This window comes from Terrapene carolina, unplaced genomic scaffold, assembly GCF_002925995.2.
Source record: "Terrapene carolina triunguis isolate 2854851 unplaced genomic scaffold, T_m_triunguis-2.0 Scaffold233, whole genome shotgun sequence".
Taxonomy (NCBI): domain Eukaryota; kingdom Metazoa; phylum Chordata; order Testudines; family Emydidae; genus Terrapene; species Terrapene triunguis.
In genome coordinates this window covers 10,558,052-10,572,648 of record NW_020664584.1, presented here as the reverse complement: position 1 = coordinate 10,572,648, position 14,597 = coordinate 10,558,052, and the positions used below count along the sequence as shown (strand labels likewise).

Genomic DNA, 14,597 nt, shown 5'->3' with positions numbered 1-14,597 from the left:
GACTGAGGAGTGTGAGGCAGGGTGGCCAGGTACTGTCAGGAGGGGGGTGTCGGGGACTGAGGCGTGTGAGGCAGGGTGGCCAGGGAGTGTCAGGAGGGGGGTGTCGGTGACTGAGGAGTGTGAGGCAGGGTGGCCAGGGAGTGTCAGGAGGGGGGTGTCGGGGACTGAGGAGCGTGAGGCAGGGTGGGCAGGGAGTGTCAGGAGGGGGGTGTCGGTGACTGAGAGGTGAAGGGGGTGTGAGTGACCGAGGGTGTCACTGACTGAGGGGGTTGGGTGTCGGTGACGTGGGGACTGTCGGTGACGTGGGGGTGTCGATCGCTGCGACGACGAACGAGGCGGAGTCGAGCACAGCGCGCCCTGACGCCCCCCATTCCGAACGGTCCCGGCCGTGCTGGCGGCCTTGCCCCTCCCCCGGGCGGGGACAGGCGGAAGTCGCGACAATAGGCTGGGCCCGCCTGTCGGCCCTGGTGAGCGCGAGCGAGGGCGCCTTGCGCGCCTGCGCGGGGGGTAGTCGGGCTGGAGCCGGCGGCTGTGGCGATGAGCCGGAGCGGGGCCGCAGTGGCCGGAGGCGTCGCCAAGCGTGGTCGGCCCGCCAGCCCGCCCGATGGGTTCTGCACCCCCGAGAAGCGGGTCTGCGCCGGGTGGGCCATGGGCCCGGAGGGGCCCCACCCGCGGCACTGGGGCACCGAGCAGGTCTGCGACTTCCTCTGCCGCAACGGCTTTAGCGAGCCCGGCCTGCTGCGCTGCTTCCGAGGTACCGCCCGGGGCGGCTGGACCCTGGGGGAGGTCTGGGGGGCCGCTCGGCTGGTGTTGCGGGCGGAGGGGCGCAGTGGGCGCGGGGAGTCGGGCGGGCTCGGGGAGCCGCCAGCCCAGCTGGGCGGAGGGTGGCGCTGGGTGGAGCTCGCCGCGGCGCGGTGTCTCTGCCTGAGCCCTTCGATTAGAAACCAGACAGCGCCGGCCGCTCTCCGTTCCCACCCAGGCAACGTTTGGCTCAGTGCTCCAAGCCTGTGTCCGGCCCTATGTGACTTGTTACTTCTTACTGTGCTGGAGCCACAGGGAAACCCCCCAGAGAAAACAACCCGTACCAGATCTTCGCGAGCGCCGGGCTTTCTTTGCATATTGCTATTACACACCATATATATATATAGGGCTTGATGTTAGCCAGGATTGGGCACGCTGATGGAGCTATACTGGGCTCCATTAGTTTCTGTGTGATTTAAACTGACGTTTAAAGTTGTCTAGGGCAAGTCCTATAGTACAAAATTAAGTCTACCTAAGTTATGTCGATGTCCAGCCACCACAGTAATTAAATGACTTTTGCATGCCCACACTGTGCTTCTTGTGTTGTTAGTGCTTGTCCTCACCAGGAGTGCTTGCACTAATTTTATGGTCAGTGTAAGGCATTGTGGGAAGGCTTCTGAAAGGCAGCAACAGTGGATCTCAGCAATGCAGTATCTACAGTGACACTGACCGACCTAAGAAAAACCCAAGGAGTCCTTGTGGCACCTTAGAGACTAACAAATTTATTTGGGCATAAGCTTTCGTGGGCTAGAACCTACTTCATCAGACTCCAACGAGAGACTGCTGAATTGGAATTGATTTGCAAATTGGACACCATTAAATTAGGCTTGAATAAAGACTGGGAGTGGATGGGTCATTACACAAAGTAAAACTATTTCCCCATGTTTATTCTTCCCCCCCCTACTGTTTGTTCCTCACACCTTCTTGTCAATTGCTGGAAATGGGCCATTTTGGTTACCACTACAAAAAGTTTTTTTTCCCCTCCCCTGCTGGTAATAGCTCACCTTAACTGATCACTCTAGTGTGTATGGTAACACCCATTGTTTCATGTTCTCTCTCTGTGTGTGTATATATATATCCTCCTACTGTATTTTCCACTGCATGCATCTGTTGAAGTGGGTTTTAGCCCCCGAAAGCTTATGCTCAAATAAATTTGTTAGTCTTTAAGGTGCCACAAGTACTCCTGTTCTTTTTGCGGATACAGACTAACACAGCTGCTACTCTGAAACACTTCATCAGATGTATGAAGTAAAAGATACAGCAGCAGGTATAAATACATGAAAGGATGTGGGTTGCTTTACCAAGTATTAAGTCAGTCTAACAAGATAAATCAATTAACAGCAGGATACCAAAGGAGGAGAAATAACTTTTGAAGTGGTAAGAGAGTGGCCCATTACAGACAGTTGACAAGAAGGTGTGAGTAACAGTAGGGAGAGATTAGTATTGGGGAAATTAAGTTTAGGTTTTGTATTGACCCAACCACTCCTATTCTTTATTCAGGCCTAATCTGATGGTATCTAGTCTGCAAATTAATTCCTATTCTGCCGCTTCACATTGGAGTCTGTTTTGGAAGTTTTTTTGTTGAAGAATTGCCACTTTAAAGTCTGTTATTGCGTGACCAGAGAGATTGAAGTCAAGTATCAGGGGGTAGCCGTGTTAGTCTGTATCTACAAAAACAACAAGGAGTCTGGTGGCACCTTAAAGACTAACAGATTTATTTGGGCATAAGCTTTCGTGGGTAAAAACCTCACTTCTTCAGATGCAATCTGAAGAAGTGAGGTTTTTACTCACAAGCGATTGAAGTGTTCTCCTATTGGTTTTTGAATGTTAGGATTCCTGATATCAGATTTGTGTCCATTTATTCTTTTGCGTAGAGACTGTCTGGTTTGGCCAATGTACGCCATCATGTGGCAGCAATGCCCTTCTGCCTCTTGCAGAGATGGAGTTATTAAGTCAGCATAGTGGGTGAGTTACGTTGGTGGGAGCTACATTTTAGTGTAGATGCTTACAGAGTTAGGTCGATGTAAACTGCCTTATGTTGACCTAACTCTGTAGTGTAGATCAGGCCTTAGTAAAATCTTCCAAATGCAGCTAAAGAATTGTTTTCCTTCTGAGTCTGTAGGCAGCCTGAGGCAATAGCCTTGAGAAATGTGAACTCCTCCAGTTTTTTTGTGGGGGTATTAAGCCCAATATCAATTTAAATAACTAACGTTGATTTTTTTTTTTTTTTACACTTAAAACGCTACACAGGCGCAGCTGTGCCACTTTAGTGCTTCAGTGTAGAGACTACACATGCCGATGGGAGGGGTTCTGCTGGTGGCATAGGTAATTCGCCTCCCTGAGAAACGGTAGCTAGGTCAGTGGAAGAATTATTCGGGCAACCAAGTGCTGTCTGACATGGATTTGTCAGCTTAACTATGTCATTCATGGGTGTGGGTTTTTCACACCCCTGAGTGACATGGTTATGACCTAATTTTCTAGTATAGACCAGACCTTTTACTGATGATATCTTTAAGAGAAATATCCAGTTACCCTGAGTTTGTAGTTTGAGTAGAGTATCTGCATTTTCTTTCTAAATTGAAGCTCTCTTTTCACTAGAAATGCTGCAGCCCTAAAGCTGTAGCACTTCAGTGTAGATACTTACTACAGCAGTGGGTCTCAAACTTTTTTACTGGCGACCCCTTTCACATTGCAAGCCTAATAAATTAAACACCTGTTTTTAATATATTTAACACCATTATAAATGCTGGAGGCAAGCGGGGTTTAGGGTGGAGGTTGACAGCTCACGACCCCCCTTGTAATGACGTCGCAACTCCCTGATGTGTCCCGACCCCCAGTTTGAGAACCCCTGTACTACAGCAAGGGTCACTGTAATTAATCTCCCTTCTCAAGAAGTGGTAACTCGGTCGATGGAAGAATTCGTCCATCGACCTACCCCCGTCTACACCAGGATTTAAATCAGTTTAACTACATCACTTGGAGGTGGATTTTTCTCTCTCCTGAGCGATGTAGCTGAGTTGATCTAAATTCCTGGCCTGAGGCAATGTCTACACTAGGAAGTTGTACCACTTTAACTTCACGGTTATAGTTAAAGTTGTACCCCCCCCCCCCCCCCGGTCTTGGTACAGATATATCGATGGTAAAGTATTTTATCCCAATATAGTTATTCCAATACAGGAAGATGAATAAGTTATACCAGTATAACAGCGTCCGCACTAAGGGCTTGTCTACACTGGCAAGTTTTGTCCCCCAAAACTGCCTTTTGGCAACAAAACAGCAAGACCGTACACAGTACAATGGGACTTTTGTTGCAAAAAACCACCCAGTTTTGGCAACAAAAAACTTCCACCCCTATGAGAGACTTTTGTCTTTTCTTTTCCCTTTTTATTGTTGACAAAGAGCCAGTGTAGACACTGCTGATTGTTTTGTGGACAGAACTGGCTTCCGCCAGTATCCCACAATGCCTGCCCTGATTGCTCTGTTCAATGTTTTGAGCTCTGCTGCCCTGCAGGCGGGCACCCCTCCCTTTTCAAAGCTCAAGGAAGTATCTGTGTGCTGCTCCCTTTGGGGAACAAACCAAGAGCAAATCATTGGAATGCTCCTGTTCTGCCTGGCACTAGGAACACACTAGCAGGCAGACTGCTGCTGCAGGGGGAGGGGGACAGACTGCTATGCTGCTTTGCCATTCCTCAGCACGGAGAGCTCACAGAGCTACTCCTGATGCTGCTTTCGGTAGCTGAGGGGGCTGTGGGAGAACTCGGAGAGAATCCCAAGATGCGCAGGGATCAGCTCTTCTTTCCCACAACACTGCTCTGTGGGATACATACCTACGGTACATTGCTTACCCTGTCGATGATGGTGTCCCCAGTGTGGACATGGTTTGTTGACAGAGGGAGCAAGTGTGAACACCCTTTGGCAATTTTTGTTTTGTCGACTCTTCGGTGTTGACATAAGTTTTGTCAACAAAACTTGGTAGTGTAGACAAGCCCTACGGGTTGTACCAGTATTAATCAGTAAAAAAATCACACCCCCTAACTGATGTCGTTATACTGGCACAAACTCAGTGTGCAGACTAGGCCTAACCCTTGATGTTTGTGCTGATTTCACCTTCACTGCTTGTTGCTCTGATCACACCAACCTCTTTGAATACCTTACCAAAAGCTTGTCTCTTTCACTAACAGAATTTGGTCCAATAAAAAATATTACCTTGTCTCTCTGACAGCCTGGAACCAACACAGCTACATCAACATGCAAACACAATACTCTTCCATTATGTTAAAGTCAAGCTTCTTGCCTTAACTTTCAAGGCCCTTCATAGCTTTATTCTTACTGTTCTGTTTTAGGGTTTTATATGGTGATCCTTAAACATAGTGTTGAAGAGTTTATCTAATCCTCTCATTGTATTGAACTCCACTCTACCAGTTTTCCCAGCCTGGACCATCTACTTGTCTGTTCTTCCATAAGCATCTCTGTGCTTTCTTTGACATCACCTCTTTTACTTGGAATGCCACCTCCCAGGCTAGTCTATAGAGTTACTATTCATTCTCTTCTTTTCCCTTCCCTTCTCAGGATCTACTTTTACCACAAGAAATATGTTGCAATAAAACAGCCAATATACGATGGCTAGTCTGAGGGGCAATTGAGGAAAGTTGATAGTTAATTACATATTTATGCAAAGCAAAACATAAGAACATAAGAAAGGCCATACCGGGTCAGACCAAAGATCCATCTAGCCCAGTATCCTGTCTACCGACAGTGGCCAATGCCAGGTGCCCCAGAGGGAGTGAACCTAACAGGCAATGATCAAGTGATCTCTCTCCTGCCATCCATCTCCACCCTCTGACAGACAGAGGCTAGGGACACCATTCCTTACCCGCCCTGGTTAATAGCCATTAATGGACTTAACCACCATGAATTTATCCAGTTCTCTTTTAAGCTCTGTTATAGTCCTAGCCTTCACAACCTCCTCGGGTAAGGAGTTCCACAAGTTGACTCTGCGCTGCGTGAAGAAGAACTTCCTTTTATTTGTTTTAAACCTGCTGCCTATTAATTTCATTTGATGACCCCTAGTTCTTGTATTATGGGAATAAGTAAATAACTTTTCCTTATCCACTTTCTCCACATCACTCATGATTTTATATACCTCTATCATATCCCCCCTTAGTCTCCTCTTTTCCAAGCTGAAGAGTCCTAGCCGCTTTAATCTCTCCTCATATGGGACCCGTTCCAAACCCTTAATCATTTTAGTTGCCCTTTTCTGAACCTTTTCTAGTGCCAGTATATCTTTTTTGAGATGAGGAGACCACATCTGTACGCAGTATTCAAGATGAGGGCGTACCATTGATTTATATGAGGGCAATAATATATTCTCAGTCTTATTCTCTATCCCCTTTTTAATGATTCCTAAAAAAACCAGATGTATGTAAAAAAAATTGTTTCTTTGTCTGCCTTTGTATGTTGCTTGTCCACTTAGATTGTAAGGTTTTGGGGACTGGAATCTACCTCTGTGTGTTCAGGGCCAACAAGGCCCTGATCCCAAATAGCCTCTGGACACTACCATAATGTAAACATTATGGAAATGTGTAATACTTAATAATTCAACAATACAGACTCTAGGTTTTTTGATTTTTCTGTTAATCTAAAGCTCCCACGACTTCCATTGTTGATGTTGGTCAAAATACTCCTTGTTGCTGATTAATTTGTATATGAATTTAGGCTCTGTCTAACATTGAGGGCCAAATGTTTTGCTAAGTGAATTTTTAAAATAAAGTAACAAATGGGTGAAAAGGATATTGTGTGCGGCATTATAAATGGGGAACTTTTAGAAAATGTAATAACTATATTAGAAAATACTTTACAAATCTTACAATTTTGACCTTATCTGGAGTTTTGATTTGACCAAGGCTGGACACTATCATTGTTGCTTAACTGCATATGAATATGATTTTTTTTCCCTCAAGAACTTAGAGCTTTAGTAAAACTGAAGTGGAGGCACTTGTTTCAGATGTCAAGATCTGAAATCTCATCCTACATGTGGTTCATAAATGAGATCTGGATATTTTAGGAGGATCCTATTATAAAGTGGATTATTTAGCTAAATTAAAGTAAATGTTAGACAGCAATGCGTAAATACTTCCATTGTAAAGTATTCCAGAAGCTTAAATACTTATGCGAAAGCCTAGAAGTAACAGTTGTTCCTTTAACTCTTCAGAAAATCAGATCACCGGGGCAGTGCTGCCTTACCTCACTAAATCTGAACTTAAAGACCTAGGAGTTGGGTAAGAACAACTTTTACTGATATAGTAACATGAGCTAAGTGAATTTTTGAGAACGTTTCCTGTCTGAGAAATTTTGGTCATTTAATAACTCTGGGATCTTTATTTCTCATCATTGGCTTTGTTTAACTGTCCTAAGTTTTGTCTATGCCTTAAACAAAAACGATGGCGGTGGTATAAAGGATCTGTTGGTGCTGATCTTCACTGAAACTAACCAGGGTTTAATACTACATCTTGGGGAAGAAAAGTCATCAGGTGATTCATTGCAAATGTTGTCCTTTTGATTCCTGTGGTGTGATATTTCAGTATCTTGTCTTGGTTAGCTCACACAATAGCAAATAAGAGGTAATTTCAGGTATTCATGTCAAGGCTGTCAGCCTGTTAGCATATCAAGGTGTTTCATTTCTTGGAGTGATGTGTAAAAGTGTGTACATTTTATAAAATACTTCTTGATCAAAAATAGGGGTTGTAATTATTTGAAAAGAGGTATATGAGCCAATTGTTAAACAGAGCTAAAAACTGATTGAGGATGTCATTTTATGTGCAGCTGGCTTTGTTCTGCGACTGTTGCGTTATTTGGGGGTAATATTGTGCCCTATGGCAGAATGTATAACTATCACAACTATTATAAAAGAGATGTGAAAAACATTTGCAAGAAGAACAGGTTAAAGATGCATACGGAGATAACTGGAACATAATTTGGGTTATTCGTTTGTAGACCTCTACGCCAATATAATGCAACCCGATATAACACAAATTCAGATATAACGCGGTAAAGCAGCGCTCTGGGGGTGGGGGTGGGGGAGGAGGGCTGCACGGTCCAGCGGATCAGGGCGTCAGCGTGTCTGGCTCCGATATGCTGCTCTGAGCAGCGTGTTAAGGGTGCCGGGCTGGGGCCGAGGGATTGGATAAGGGGCAGAGGGTCTCGGGGTGCGGTCAGGGGATGGGAAGCAGGGGGGGGTTGGATGGTTCGGAGGTTCTGGGGGTGGGGCGGTCAGGGGACGGGGAACGGGGGCATTGGATAGGGTGTGGGAGTCCTGGGGGGCCTGTAGGGGGCAGGGGTGTGGATAGGGGTTGGAGCAGGGGGGTTGGGTGGGGTCCTGGGGGTAATTAGGGATGGGGAGGTCTCTGGAGGGGGCGGTCAGAGGACAAGGAGCAGGGGGGCTTAGGGGGTGGGGTCTCTGGAGGGGGTAGTCAGGGGACAAGGAGCGGTGGGGTTGGATGGGTCAGGAAGTAGGTGGGGGGTCGGATAGGGGGTGGGGCCAGGCTATTTGGGGAGGCACAGCCTTCCCTACCCAGCTTGATTTGCTGACTACTACTAACGGAAATGCTCGAGGCCAAAGCAAGATCGATATAACGTGGTTTCACCTATAACACTGTAAGATTTTTTTGGCTCCCGAGGACCGCGTTATATTGGGGTAGAGGTATACTTGTATGTATATTATCAAGTGTGGGGATGCTGGTATATTCCATGTGTATGGCTGGCTCAGCGGAGAGGGTGCAAACTTTAGGAGGCATGTTTAAATGGGGTGGCTAGTGGACAGCATTCATTAAACAAATGGGGTGGGGCCATTTAGGGATCTGGGGCAAAAATCTGTCTGGGGATTGGTCCTCCTTTAGAGCAGGGGGTTGGACTAGATGACCTCCGGAGGTTCCTTCCAACCCTGATACTCTATGAATATTGTCTATGAATATTAAATTAGAATTTAACACTCGATTAAATACAAAACTGACTTTAAAGTTATTTGTGCATCCGAACAACACCTTGATATACACTGATTGTACTTTGCATTAATATAACACCTTTGTAATTCCAGGATCTCAAAGCACTTTACGAACTGAGAATCTTTAGTTACATGATCACATTTTTTTTTTTCATAGGATCCCTGCTCATTCAGTGAACAGGCAGGATCTGTTCTGCGGATGAATCAGGTTTATACTGTAAAGGAGGCTGTTGTCTGTAAGACCCCTACTTCATTTCTTACTGAAGTTGGAAAGTGTGTAATGAATGAGGCTGAGGATTACAGCAATGAGATGGTCTCAAAGTTAGTCAGTTGAGTACTTCCCTGGAGAATGGGATTCTATCTCTCCCTCTGCCACAGAGTTCCTGTGTGGTGCTGGGCAAGTGACTTATACCAAACTGTTCACAGGTGCTCACTGTGTGATCCTCATCTGGTGCCTGATTTGAGACCCTTGCGTCTGATTTGCAGAAGTGCTGAGCACTCACACCTGAAACTGCAGTCACTGGGAGTTAGGTGTTGAACACACTAATTCCTAGTTCTCTGAAAAATCAGGTCTTGGGTAACTCAAATTAGGCACCCAAAATTAGTGGACAGTTTTGACCTTAATCTCTCTGCCCCATCTATAAAATGGGGGATAATACCAACTCTTCACCTCAAAGAGTGTTGTGAAAATCAATTAATATTTGTGCAGGACTCAGATACTATAGTGATAAGCACCAGAGAAAAGTCCATGAGGAAACTAATAATGCTATCTTCAGAGTAAGATTTGAAGAGTGTGCAGTAAATAAAGCCTGAAGCCATGCACTGAACAACAAGGAGAAAACCCAGGAAATGAGGAAGGCCTTCAGAAAATGAATGCACTGAGTGACCACCTGTAAAAGTGGTCTTGATTAGCATCACATAGGAACTCTGTGGCAGAGGCAGGGATAGAATCCAGTTCTCCAGGGCAACATGTAACTGCCTTACCAGTGAACACTTTCCATTCTTTGCATGGAATGAGGTAGGAGTCCTGTGGAAAAAGTAGTATGTGATCATGTAATTATAATGGTTCTGTAGTTCAAGAAAGGTGAATTTGGTTGCATTAGCACCCTAATTCTGGCACTTCCTAACTTGAGTGCTTAACTTGCAAATTTACCACTGTTTTTCTCACAGGTTTTTTGTGTTTAAAAAAAAAAAAAAAAAAGGGGACAAAAACCTGGTTAAACTTTACTGTGTAGACAAGTCCTTAATCTTATCTAGGAAGGGGAATAGGCTGTACCAATATAAGCCACCTTATACCAGCATAACTACCTCCACAGTATGGCTTGTATTGGTATAAGTATTTCCATAAAAAAATCACCTTCTTAAACAAAAAAAGTTATAGCTTTTGTAGAGGTATGTGTAGATCAGGCCCCAGTCTCCAATTCAGTGTCTAGGAGAAATGAATGCTATATTATGTAGTTTTATAAGAAGTCCTTTCCTGCTAGGGCACAATCTCCTTATGCTTCTTCTTTGTGACTCGTGTTTTCTTTTGTTATCAGAAACAAGTCTTAGTAAAAAGACAAAAGCAGATTTAAATTCTTTCACCTTGGCTTTTGGTGATTAGCAGCCACAGCACCTTATTCATAATAATTGGTAAAAAAACTACATTACTGTAGGTAAATTTGGCTGGTGATAGCTTGTGCCCTCCCAAAATGTCAAATTCAGCAAAAATCAAACTTGTGAAAACCAAGAAATACATGCCCATGCAACCGTAACTCTGCACCCCCTTGGTTGGCAACACATACTGGTAGTTAGGTGTATGCTCTCCAGCTGCATTTACTCCAGCTCTGCTCACCCAGTTTTGGGGGTAGCTGTATTGAATGGTGGAGGAAAGCTTTTTTCCTGTTTGCTTTTACATTATAAACTCTGGTCTTTAGCCCCAAACACTCTACATGAGTAATCTATGCTCTCAGATTTAGTGTGTTTCTGCAGAGAGGCAGTAGTACTGCTGCTATGACTAGTACAGACAAGGTTCAGATGTTTCGAGATGCTTCTACAAAACAAGAGAAGACTAATTTTGACATTTCTGAATGGTTTTTTTTGTAAAGGACAAAATAAGCAAATGGGCCAGGGGGAAAGAAACAAACCACACTCTCCTTCCTCAATTCACTTTCACATCCCTGATGCTATCAGGTTTCTTCCCTCCTGTTCCCTCTCTCTCCTCTTCATGGGTTTTCTGCTGCTGGATTAACACATTCTTCAGATTTCAGAGTAGCAGCCGTGTTAGGCCTGGTCTACACTATGACTTTAAATCGGATTTAGCCGCGTTAAATCGAATTAACCGTGCACCCGTCCACACAATGGAGCCATTTATTTCGAAATAAAGGGCTCTTAAAATCGATTTCTGTACTCCACCCCGACGAGCGGAGTAGCGCCAAAATCGATTTTGTCATTTCGAATTAGGGTTAGTGTGGCCGCAATTCGATGGTATTGGCCTCCGGGAGCTGTCCCAGAGTGCACCATTGTGACCGCTCTGGACAGCAATCTGAACTCGCATGCACTGGCCAGGTAGACAGGAAAAGCCCCAGGAAAATTTGAATTTCATTTCCTGTTTGCCCAGCGTGGAGAGCACAAGTGACCACAGATTGCTCAGCTCATCAGCACAGGTAACCATGCAGGCTGATAATCGAAAAAGAGCACCAGCATGGACCGTACGGGAGGTACTGGATCTGATCGCTATATGGGGAGAGGATTCAGTGCTAGCAGAACTTCGTTCAAAGAGACGAAATGCCAAAACTTTTGAAAAAATCTCCAAGGGCATGATGGAGAGAGGCCACAATAGGGACTCAGATCAGTGCCGCGTGAAAGTCAAAGAGCTCAGACAAGCCTATCAAAAAACAAAGGAGGCAAACGGTCGCTCCGGGTCAGAGCCGCGGATATGCCGCTTCTACGCCGAGCTGCATGCAATTCTAGGGGGGGCCGCCACCACTACCCCACCTGTGACCGTGGATTCCGGGTCGGGGATAGTCTCATCAGCTACACCTGAGGATTCTGCGGATGGGGAAGAGGAGGAGGAGGACGAGCTTGCAGAGAGCACCCAGCACTCCGTTCTCCCCAACAGCCAGGATCTTTTTCTCAGCCTGACTGAAGTACCCTCCCAAGCCAGTAGCCAAGACCATGACCCCATGGAAGGGACCTCAGGTGAGTTTACCTTTTAAAATATAAAACATGGTTTAAAAGCAAGCGTTTTTTAATGATTAATTTGCCCTGAGGACTTGGGATGCATTCGCGGTCAGTACAGCTACTGGAAAAGTCTGTTAACGTGTCTGGGGATGGAGCGGAAATCCTCCAGGGACATCTCCATGAAGCTCTCCTGGAGGTACTCCAAAAGCCTTGCCACAAGGTTTCTGGGCAGTGCAGCCTTATTCCGTCCTCCATGGTAGGACACTTGACCACGCCATGCTTGCAGCAAGTAATCTGGTATCATTGCCTGACACAGCCTGGCAGCGTATGGTCCCGGTGTTTGCTGGCATTCAAGCAACATCCGTTCTTTATCTTGCTGTGTAATCCTCAGGAGAGTGATATCGCTCATGGTAACCTGGTTGAAATATGGGGACTTAATTAAGGGGACAGAGGTGGCCATTCCTACTGGGCTGTTTGCCTGTGGCTGAAAAGAAATCCTTCCCTGCAGTTAGCCAAGCACAGGGGGTGGAATTGGCCCTGAGCTTTTCGCGTTTGGCTAGCAGGGATCTTCCCTGTTACCAGCCACGCGGTGGGGGGAGGGGTACATTGATCATCCCAGGGAATTCATGGCAGGAGGAGGGGGCGGGGGGGGTTAGTTTGGTTTCTGCAGGGATCTTCCCTGATACCTGCCACGCGGTGGGGGGAGGGATAAAGCGATCATCCCAGAGAATTGGATGGGGGGATGGGGGGGGGGGTTAGTTTGTTTTCTGCTGCTGAAGGTTAACAGGAAAACCGCAGCAGTCAACAGGCTTTGCTTGATATGTGGGAAAGGAGGGCGCAGAAGCCGAAAGACAATGGCTTACCATGGCTGCCTGCAAGCTGAATTCTGTTGCCCGGACCTGCGTCTGTGATCTCTAACACCAAAGCCACAGGCACTCAATATTAAGATGGAAAATGCGACCTTGTACTGAAATCACATGTGCTATGTAATGTGAATAATGTTTTTCACCATGAAAGAGTATAAGCATTGTTCTGTAAAATGTATCATTTTAAAAACTTCTCTCCTTTCTTTCAACCCTCCCTCCAGCAGCTGCAAATTTTTCAAGCCTCCCTCCGTCCCGAAGGCTATCTCAGATAAGGCGGCGTAGAAAGAGGACGCGAGACGACATGTTCACAGAAATAATGGAATCCACCCGCAATGAAAGAGCTCATTTGAATGAGTTGGAAGGACACTGTATCTAAATTTAGGAAAGATGCCAGTGAACGTGAGGTCTTGAGGGACGCTCGAGATGAGAGGTGGCAGGCTGCAACGCTGGGGCTGCTGCGTGAGCAAACGGACATGCTCCGGCGTCTGGTGGAGCTTCAGGAATGGCAGCAGGATGACAGAGTGCCGCTGCAGCCGCTGTATAACCTCCCTCCCCCCTCACCATGTTCCATATCCCCCTCACCCAGACGTGTAAGAATGCGGGGGGGGGAGGCTCCGTGCACCCTCCCACTCCACCCCAGTGGACAGCCCAACCAAAAGGCTGTCATTATATTGAATTTGTTCAGTGGCCTTTTACTTCCCTCCTATCCTCCTCCCAAACCTCACCCAGATTACCTTCTTGGTTCTTTCCCTATGTTTATAATCACTTAATAAAGAATACATGATTTTTAAACGGGGAGGGTGGGTTCCTTACAAAGAATGAATGAGTCAATAAAGGGGGCTGGTTTTCATAACAGAGTGCCGCTACAGCCCCTGTATAACCCCCCTCCCCCCTCCCCATGTTCCATAGCCTCCTCACTCAGACGTGTAAGAACGCGGGGGGGGGAGGCTCAGTACACCTTCCCATTCCACCCCAGTGGACAGCCCAAGCAAAAGGCTGTCATTTTTTTCACCATTTTTTAATGGCCTTTTCCTTCCCTCCTCCCAAACCCCACCCGGGTTCCCTCCCTCTTTTTATAATCTATGAATAAAGAATAAATGATTTTTAAACGATAGTGACTTTATTTGGTTTGAAAGCAAGCTGGGGGAAGGGGGAGGGTGGGTTCCTTACAGAGAATGAGTCAATAAAGGGGGCGGGTTTTCATGAAGGAGAAACAAACAGAAATTTCACACTGTAGCTTGGCCAGTCATGAAACTGGTTTTCAAAGCTTCTCTGATGCACACTGCTTCCTGGTGTGCTCTTCTAATCGCCCTGGTGTCTGGCTGCGCGTAATCAGCAGCCAGGCGATTTGCCTCAGCCTCCCACCCTGCCATAAAGGTCTCCCCCTTACTTTCACAGAGATTGTGGAGCACACAGAAAGCAGAAATAACAATGGGGAGATTTCTTTGGCTGAGGTCAGAGCGAGTCAGTAGCGATCGCCAGCGACCTTTTAAACGGCCAAATGCACATTCTACCACCATTCTGCACTTGCTCAGCCTGTAGTTAAACAGCTCCTGACTCCTGTCCAGGCTGCCTGTGTATGGCTTCATGAGCCATGGCATTAAGGGGTAGGCTGGGTCTCCAAGAATAACTATTGGCATTTCAACATCCCCAACGGTCAGTTTCTGGTCCGGGAAGTAAGTCCCTTGCTGCAGCCCTTTAAACAGAGTAGTGTTCCTGAAGACGCGAGCATCATGAACCCTTCCCGGCCAGCCCGCGTTGATGTTGGT

General features: G+C 46.3%; 1 protein-coding gene across 1 annotated transcript in view; it reads left to right on the top strand.

Moving 5' to 3' along the window:
- The first annotated feature begins 516 nt into the window (after positions 1-516).
- The window catches only part of SAMHD1 (SAM and HD domain containing deoxynucleoside triphosphate triphosphohydrolase 1), an 86,095-nt gene continuing 72,014 nt past the window's right edge, over positions 517-14,597 (top strand). Inside the window, exons 1-2 of the mRNA XM_026656788.2 lie at positions 517-754; positions 7,013-7,079. Of these exons, the coding sequence (XP_026512573.1) occupies positions 538-754; positions 7,013-7,079 (284 nt within the window). The 5' untranslated portion in view covers positions 517-537. The remainder of the gene's footprint in view (positions 755-7,012; positions 7,080-14,597) is intronic.